This window comes from Mesoplodon mirus, assembly GCF_964341445.2.
Source record: "Mesoplodon mirus genome assembly, chromosome: 1".
Classification (NCBI taxonomy): domain Eukaryota; kingdom Metazoa; phylum Chordata; class Mammalia; order Artiodactyla; family Ziphiidae; genus Mesoplodon; species Mesoplodon mirus.
Window position 1 is genome coordinate 84308695 of NC_138976.1, and position 9310 is coordinate 84318004.

Below are 9310 nucleotides of genomic sequence, written 5' to 3' on the forward strand. Positions count from 1 at the left end.
GAGCGCGCCCCCCGCCGCGGCCGGAGCTCCGCTGCCAGACCCCGCGCCCTGCCGGGAATCCCCCAGAATACTCCGCGGCGGCGGCGGCCCGACTCCGAAATGGACACGCGGCCGGCGCTGCGGGGCCGCGCTCTCCGCCGCGAGGCCGCGCTCTCCGCCGCGACTGGGGCCTGGGCCGAGGCAGCCGCCTGGGGCTGCAGTGCGGGGGAGGACTTTCTACCCCTTGACAAGTCCACCCGGAACGCGGAAGCTTGAGGCTTGCCGCGCACCGCTCGACCTCCGCGTCTGTGTTTTGGTCCGAGTTGCGCGGAGCCGCTGTGCCAGACGAACGCCGTTGGCTCGCCGAGGCCGAAAGCGCCGATCACGCGACTCGCGTCCCCAGGCGCCGAGCCCGAGGTGGTGGCGGCAGATCTGTGGGCTGGAACGAGCTTACCCAGCGAGAGTCCAACTCCAGCTTTAGTGTTGAGGTTATGCGCATGAGGCTGGTCCGGGGCACCCTTCAAGGGCCCCTTCTCATGCTGTCCCCAGACGCAGCGGAGTCCAATTGCCCAACGAGAACGTCCCCAAGCTGCTCCCAAAGAGGAGGCACTGCTTTTTCGCGAGCCCGCGGAAAAGATATTCTCAACAAAATTTGCCTTTGCCCGCGCTGCGTGCAGGGCCAGGGCCGGAAGAACCTTTGAGCGCTAGGCACGCCGAGCTCCCACCAGCAGCCTTTGGGCGTCTCTCGGGCCTGGACAGGGCTGTTCTCGCACCGCGTCCGTCAAAGTAGAAGGGTACACCCGGCGCCAGCGGGCTCTAGCTGTCACTGGAGCTGTGGGCGTCCTCGTAATTCCTCCATGGCTTCGTGAGGCCAGGAGGCCGTCTGCTGCTTGGTTCCTTAAACTGCTTCAGCAGACCAAAAATCCCGCAGAAAACTCCATTGGCGGAAGGAGCCTTCCCGGCATGGAGCGACAGCGAAAGCATCCTCCTCTGAAAGGGTCTCCTTTCCTTAGGACAGGCCAAGAGGCTGCTCTTTCGCCCCGGGGCCCTTTTGCATGCTTCCCTTTAACGCCTATTCTAAAACGTCTGCTGGCCTAGGAAAACTAACCAAATAGCACTAGCCAGAAATCCAGCTGCTGCCTAAAGATTAATATTACGAATCTGTTACGCTCACCGCACTCCAGCGACCCGACGAGCAAACAGCCCTTCTTCTGATCCTCCCCTCGGGCAGCTCGCCAAACGTCGGAAACTAAAAACACTCGACCTGGCGTTGCCAACCAAGGTTGGAGAGCGAGGGGCAGTCTCCTGAGCAGTCTGGGCAAACGGCCTTCCGCCCCCACATTTAGGCACAGAAAAGAAGAAATTAAAAACAGAATGAGTCACAGTCCCTAGTTGCTGCTTTCTTCTCAGATCTGCGAACTGGAAGGGACCCGTGAAATTTCCAACTTCAGACATCTCATTTTACAAATAAAGAAACTGAGGCCCAGAGATGGGAAGAGGGTATATATACATATATTTTTTCTTTCTTCTTCTTCTTCTTCTTCTTCTTCTTCTTCTAAACTCTGCTTTTCGTCCCAGCCTAAGGGCAAAGGCAGCCAAAACCAGACTATAACTGCAGGTTCTCTCCAGTCAAGTGGGATTCGCTCATGGGTGTGCAGGAAAGTGCAGAGCAGGAAACTGCTTCCGGGATCCCAGCAAGCACGGGAACCTCAGCGCTTCGGTTCATCCACCCTCACAGGTCACACCAGGGCCCTGTTGATTGGTCATTTAGACCTCCTACTTAATTTTAACTATCTCCCTTTCCCTCGACGTGCTCAGAATAGCAAGACTCCGCTCCGACACACCCAGGTGATGGGACCTCTGACCCCCCAAGCCCTCCTTCTGGCCCCAGCTCAGACGTCACCACCCAAAGAAACGCTTCACCCTGTCCCATCCACCCGCTCTTAGTGGAGCCTCCATCCACTAAACCCTTAGTATTTATCCAAATTTCCCGGTTACTGTCAGTCTCTCCCACTAGACTGCGGTCCTGGAGCGCAGAGAGCTGTCCCAGACCTCCCTGTACCAGGCGCCTATCATTGGGCCCGACACTCAATTGGCGCGCAAGAAAATTGTGATGAAGTTGACATTTAGCGAAAACGGCCCTGGGTCTCCTCCGCTTTAGCTTTTCCCTCCAACCCTCCAGCCTTTGGGATTTCTTGCAGAGAAGAGACCTTGAGGCCACGCTGCTGCGAACTTGGCCCAGAGTGGCTAGTCCAGGAGGAAGGCAGTGTAAGGAGAGAGAAGCCCAGAGCTGGTAGGTGGGAAGAGGGACGACTGAAAGGGCGGGGACAGGCGGGAGATGCAGGAGAGGAGCGAGAAAGCAGTCTCCTGTCCGCCTCTGCCGTGCGTCGCGACCCGGGTGGGGTGCAGCGGCGGGGACCGCACCGGGCGCCGTGCCCCTCCCTGAGAACAGCCTGCGCCCCCCGCCCCACTCGGCCGCGGCTGCGGGCTGCGGAGCGGGTGGTAAATGCTGGGGGTGGGGGCGCCCGCGCCGAGGTGGAGGAGGGGGCGGGGGCGAGGCACGGCGTCTTCTCGCCCCTTCTTCAGCAAGAGACGCGGCGGCGGAGTCCCTCAGCCTCGGTCATGTGATAGTCTCGAAGCGCGAGCTGCGGGGGTCTCGGCGTCTCCGGGACCATTACAAAACGCAGCCAGGAGAGCGCGTCGCTGCCACAGCCGCCGCCGCCTCACCAGCTCCAGACGGGCCCGGGAGAGCGGCAGCCGCTGCGGCGCGGACGGCGGAGCCGCCACAGGCCAGGCCCGCGCCCTCCCGGCGTTCGCAGACGCCCCTTCCGCTCGCGCCCCGCGTCCAGAGCCCCCGCCCCTCGGCAGAGCCCGCAGGCGCCGCCGCAGCAGAAACCACTAAACTTTTCCCCCCAACCAGGCGACCGCCTACAGCTCTATCCCAGTCTCCGCTGCGAGCCGCCGGAGAAAAGGGAGACGCGGGCTGCTGGAGCCGAGCTTCCTCCTCCTTACCTCGCCTCTCCCCTCCAGGAACACGAGAACTCCAGAGCGGACTAAGTGGCTGGTCGGTTAAGGGGCAACGCTCAAGGCGCTGTTACGTTCCGCCGCCCCCGGCCTCCCGGACAACGAGCGCCAACTCGATTTAAAGGGCTAGAGTCCTGACTGCCCAGTCCTTCCTCCCAGCTCTCTGGGCCTGCGCTTCCCTCGGACCGAGAAAAAGCAAAGAGGAGGCCGGAAGGGAACAGGGCCCTCCCCACTCCTCCTCCACCAGCTCCCACGCTCAGCCTCTGGCCACCCGCGGGAAGACGCCAAGAGGGTGGCGGTGAAGCTGGCGCGCCCCGCCCGCGACTGTGCGCGCCAGTCGGCGACCGTCGGGGCCAGAAGTTGCGAGCGTCGGATTGCTAAATTGGGTCAAGAGGCCAAGCGCGGAGACCGCAGGCCGCTGAGAGAAGGCGGGAGAGAAACGGCGAGAGGGTCTGGTGGGGGGGGAAGAGGGCGGGGTGGCGGGTCCGGGAGGGCGGAGTGGGGGTTAGTGGAGACAACCAGGCCCGGGGAGCGGGGTGCGGAGCGACGCTGCGGTCCACTGTGAGCCAGAGGGCGGTGGAGGCGCCAGGGGCGATGCCGCGGCCGGGGAAGAGTTCGTACAGCGACCAAAAGCCGCCCTACTCTTACATCTCGCTGACCGCGATGGCCATCCAGCACTCGGCCGAGAAGATGCTGCCTCTGAGCGACATCTACAAGTTCATCATGGAGCGCTTCCCCTACTACCGCGAGCACACTCAGCGTTGGCAGAACAGCCTCCGGCACAACCTCTCCTTCAACGACTGCTTCATCAAGATCCCGCGGCGGCCCGACCAGCCCGGCAAGGGCAGCTTCTGGGCACTGCATCCCGACTGCGGCGACATGTTCGAGAACGGCAGCTTCCTGAGGCGCCGAAAGCGCTTCAAGGTGCTGCGCGCTGACCACACTCACCTGCACGCGGGAAGCGCCAAGGGCGCGCCAGGCGCTGGGCCCGGAGGGCACCTGCACCCGCACCACCACCATCACGCTGCCGCGCACCACCACCATCACCACCACCCGCCCCAGCCGCCGCCGCCCCCGCCTCCGCCGCCCCCGCCGCACATGGTGCATTATTTCCACCAGCAGCCGCCTCCGGCTCCGCAGCCGCCGCCGCACCTCGCGTCGCAGCCACCGCAGCAGCCACCGCAGCAGCCGCAGCCGTCTCACCCCGGCAAGATGCAGGAGGCGGCGGCCGTAGCGGCGGCGGCGGCAGCGGCGGCGGCGGCGGCCGTGGGCAGTGTGGGGCGCCTGTCACAGTTCCCGCCCTACGGGCTGGGCTCGGCCGCCGCCGCTGCCGCCGCCGCCGCCGCCGCGTCCACGTCGGGCTTCAAGCACCCGTTCGCCATCGAAAACATCATAGGCCGGGACTACAAGGGCGTGCTGCAGGCCGGCGGGCTGCCCTTGGCGTCTGTCATGCACCACCTGGGTTATCCCGTGCCGGGCCAGCTCGGCAACGTCGTCAGCTCCGTATGGCCGCACGTCGGCGTCATGGATTCAGTGGCCGCGGCCACGGCCGCCGCGGCCGCCGCGGGGGTCCCCGTGGGCCCGGAGTATGGGGCCTTCGGGGTGCCGGTCAAGGCCCTGTGCCACTCGGCAAGCCAGAGCCTGCCTGCGGTGCCCGTGCCCATCAAGCCGACTCCTGCGCTGCCACCGGTGGCCGCGCTGCCCGCAGCGCTCGCTGTCCCCGCGGCCGCACAGCAGCCGCCGGGACCGTCCACCGTGTGCCCGGCGGCCGCCGCCTCACCCGCCGTCTCTCTGATGGAGCCCACCGCCCTGAGTGCGGCCGAGAGCAAAGGCGGCTCTCTGCACTCGGTGCTGGTGCATTCTTAGGGTACTCAGCGGGCTGGGGGAGACGAACGCGTGGAGACTCGCCTCGCCCTGGACCTCCGGGGAGGGCGAGGGCGCCCTGACCAGGTCGGGTAGAGCTGGCGAGCCCCAGCCTTTGCGGGAAAGGAAGGTATTTAAACAAACCCGAAAGTGGATTCTCCAGTGGTCTGAATAAATATAACACTTCTGGTGTCTGTGTTTATACTATGTTGTACAATCAGAATAATGAAAGCCAATTTTCAGGTAAGAGTTTTTATTGTAATTAAAATTATAAATCCGTAAGTTATGGGGGGAGGAAACGAACGAGTTTGGGGAAGCCTCATTCGCTGGCATATTGGAATTGAATTTCTATTCTTACTCCCGGGAGCAGAAGATGGCAGGACTAAACCTCCCTGGGAGAAATCCAACAGAGAGTGACGATGAAACAGACCTCAGCCACCAAGTTTCTTCCCGTGGGTCTCTACCTCTCGTGAACAATGTCGCCTCTCGTGAGCATTCTAGACAAAACTGCTATTCACTAAGGAAATGTCGTTTTATTTAAGGAGGAAAAGAGGGAGCATTTGATACCGTTATTTTCCTGGTCGGTGAAATGGACAAGGACACGGTAGCATGAATAAAGCCTCTTTGGGGGCAGTGGGAACCTCACGAAGGATCTTGGGAAACAGTTAAGTTTCTTGGCTCTGACCCGAGGGTCGAGAAGGATAGAAGGAACGGCTAAAGCAATTAGTTTGCACAAAAGAGAATGGCAGCAGCTTAAAGCGCAAAGCCCCAGATTCCAAAAGTAAGTTCGGAAAACATAACCAAAGAGAGACATTAAAGGAGACTTTCTACCTGCAATTCTTTTGTGAATCAATCGGATGAGACCGTTGAGGAGCCCCCAGACAATGTGAATTCCCATGATCCGTTACATTTGGGATTTTTTTTAATCACTTGCATCACGGGATTTTGTTCCCCTAACTCAAGAATGCAAGAAAAACCTGCCACGTCACCCAACAATATTACTCTTAACGTTTCCAGGAGCGTTTTGTGGCCGTTGCCTTCCAGCCTCCTCGGGACAGATGCGTGAGGATGACCGGTCACCTTTGCACGCTGCCTTCGAATTGGCATTCCGTGTGCTGTTTGGGCGCGTTCTTCCTTCAGGCGAACTCTTCAGTTTCAGATCCTGAATGGAAAAGAAACTTGCTTTGCCGCTGTTGCTCTTCCCAGTTTTTGAGACCCAGGAATAGCACTTTACTCGCAACAAACTTGTGGGAACGAATGGGGGGCGGGTAGGGAGAAGGCAGCTGTCCTTTGCCCCGAGTCACCTCTGGCTTTTGTCCGCGCCGCGTTCGGGTTGTGACTTTGTGCCAAGTTCATGTCTGCCTGTGTTGTACGAGGTGTTCTCCATTAAAGCTTCTCTCTGGATGTGCCGGTGTGAATGTGTTTCGCTTCTCAAGAGACGAGGCCGCGGTTTGAGTGCCCACTGGGGGAAAGTCTGGGGGCTTGGCAAATCCTCTTCCTCCCCTTCTTTTTCAACTTCTGAGCATCAAAGAGGGTGAGTTCACAGGCGAAGCGGCAGCTGGACAGCTTTCCTCCTCCGTGGCTCCTTTTGTCAGTTGGCTCAATAACTGTATCTGTTTTATCCGTTCTGCCGCTGCTTTCCTAGCTGAGCTATAGTCCACCTCAGCGCGAGAGACTGGATTAGCAAAAACCCGCCACAGAGAATTTTTTCTGTTCCTACAAGAGGTTTATTAGCAATCACCATCACCAGCCCCCAACACCCTTTCCCTTTTCTGAGAGCGGGCCATGGCCCGGGTACCGGTGCCAGTGGGTGGGGGCTGGCGGCGCCCCATTAAGTCTGCGGGGCGGGGAAGAGGGCGCCAGGACTCCGCCACTGCCGCCGAGGCCCACATTCCCAAGAAGCGCGCGCCCAGCCGCGGCGGCCTAGGGGACCTGTTGCGCATCCTCGGCAGCCTGGGGCCTGGAGCCAGAGAGCGCTGGGCCCTGGAGAGCCGGCAGCTCCACAACACGTGCTCCTTGGAGAGGGCCTGCGGGCTGCAGAACCTGTGGAGCTGCGCGGGAAGGTGGCGGGGCACCTTGAACAGGGCTCCATCTTGAACCAGCTTCACTGTGCCCAGCCAGGCCAGACGGAAGCCTCCTCTAACCTTTCATCAGAAGAAAATAAAGGACCAACGAGGTGACCTGATCATAGTAATGACACTGCGGGGATTTGGGTTACTTCTTAAAAATAAGAGTTTCCACGCACCCCTTATTTACAAGTCCCATTGCAGCGTGCAGCTAAGTTTTGTCCTCGCCTGGGAGACAAGTCTCAGTTTAGGTCACTGCCTCCTTGGAGGCACAAACAACTCTAGTGTATCCTATCTCTCAGCTTGAGACTTTGCAAGGTTTCCTGCAGGGTTTTCCTTTACACTAGTCTGAGGCTGTTGAAAGAGAGAAAAGGGGAGCCACTGGCATAGGGATCATAGATTTGGGGTGACTTGGGAGTCTGGCTGCTTTGTCCACCTCTGGGTGAGTTGGTGCCTGAAAGCCCCAGGCTGGGACCCCTAGTTCAGGCGCAGCAAGTCACGGGGCCTGAAGAAGGGCAGTCGCTGGATCTCAGTTGTTTCTTCAAAAGAACATCACATCTCTTCTTCTTTATCCACCTGCCCCAAAAGGGCCAGTGTGCTTTGTAGCGGTGCCCATTGTCCCACTTCCGGGAGAGGGGCACAGTCCAAAGTGTCATCCAGCACCCAGGCGACTGGCTTAAGTGACAGCCCCTCCTGAGAAGAGAGGAGCCTGTGGGCCAACTCGGCGAGGAGGATGAGTAATTGACCTTCCGCATTCCTCAGACCCTCTTAGCAACCCAGCCTCACACCAACTCCCTGGAACCCCTCCTACCTCTGTGGGGAAAGCATGGTTGTTGTGTTTTGTTTTTACTGTAAGGAGAGAGAGAAAGGAGAAGGGAAGGCAGAGTGAGCTGAGAGATGATTCTACTCAAGTTTTCATCCAAGAGGAGACTCTGGTACCCAACGGAACAAGGGAATTCATGTAAATATACAAAGGGGGAGGGGCTTTCTGTCAAAGTGCTGATGCTAAGGGAAGTCTCAGTTAAACCCCCAATACTGACAGAGCCCTGAAGACCCCCTCTTAACTAAGATGGATCTGCAATCTAACTGTAACTCTCAACTGAGTGGTGGTCTTATATGATCTCACAGGTATTCTCTCTCTAGTTACATGTTGGAATAGAGAAAAAGTAAGTTCTGGACATAAGTGAGATAGAAATAGAGGCACTTATAAATGTATGATCATCTCAGTTCACAAGATTAATAAAATCACTCTTGGTTTGCTAAATACTGGTGGAGATAACCTGAAATTATGCTCCTGGTTTCCAGGATGATACAAAACACTGTAGTTGTTTAGCCTGTCCCCTACTTAATTGAATGCACAGAACCTTGAGAAACATGGGGAGAGGCAAAGAGGAGGGTGAAAGATTTTCATGTAGCTGCCCTTAAAATAAAAGAAAAAGGAAAACAACTTGGAATGATCTATTTGATCATATTCCCTTGGGAAGATGAGAAGAGAGCTGAGGGTCGAGGGAGAACGAAGCTATTTTAGCTGTGGTCCCTAGGAGAACAGGCCCTCCTGCAAAGGCCAGAATTGGCACAGTTGGCATCTGGCACTTAGGAAGCCTGTCAGTCAGGCTGGCTTGTGGTCAATTATCTCCTTAAGTAGACTGGCATTAGTCCAGCCAGGGCGGGGAGGGCTGGTTGCATCCATCAGAATCAGAGCCAGTTAGCTGGAAATGGCACTGTGGAACTCCAAGCATCTTTGCATTGGGGGGTTTGGAAAGCTGATCAACACATCTCCCTTTGGGACTCAAAAGTGACACTTGGCCTGCTTGGCAATAGTACAGCAAGACTTCAGAAGAAGACAGAAACAGAATGCCTTTGGAAAAGAAACATTGACCACCAAAGCCACTAGTTCCCCTTAAATTCCATTCACCTGACAAAACTGCCATTTCTGAGATGCACAAAATTATACAGAGATCCTTGTAAATTGTGGTGGGATTTGACTCCTCCGTTGGTAAGAATTCTCATTCTTCATTGTACCTGACTATGAGATGGGCAGAAAGGATAGTTTGGGGTCATGTTTAGGTTTGGATGATATGGCAAGGGTTTGAAGCAGAGTTAGTGCTCATCAGACTAACACTAATGCACATGTGATTCTGCATGGGGTGTGAGGCAGGGTGGCGTAGATGTTGAAAATGGGAAACTAAAGAAATGGTTTCAAAAGCCAGTGATAACTTCTTTGTGGGTGAAAAGGCAGAGTGGGAATCCAAGTGGAGGTGGGAAGTCCTTGAATTCCAAAGGGCAAAACTGTTTCTCCAAGTCCAACATTTTCATTTTGTTCATTGAAAGTATTTTCATTAACTTTATCTTTAAAAACTGAAATGCTAACTTATACT

At 57.3% G+C, this 9310-nt stretch overlaps 1 protein-coding gene across 1 annotated transcript; it reads left to right on the forward strand.

Moving 5' to 3' along the window:
- Window positions 1-3597: 3597 nt before the first annotated feature.
- FOXB2 (forkhead box B2) lies at window positions 3598-4869 on the forward strand (the record flags this gene model as incomplete). The annotated part of the gene is made up of 1 exon (XM_082614511.1): window positions 3598-4869. One exon carries the CDS (start codon window positions 3598-3600, stop codon window positions 4867-4869), a length of 1272 nt encoding a protein of 423 aa, XP_082470637.1.
- Between the last annotated feature and the right edge of the window lie 4441 nt (window positions 4870-9310).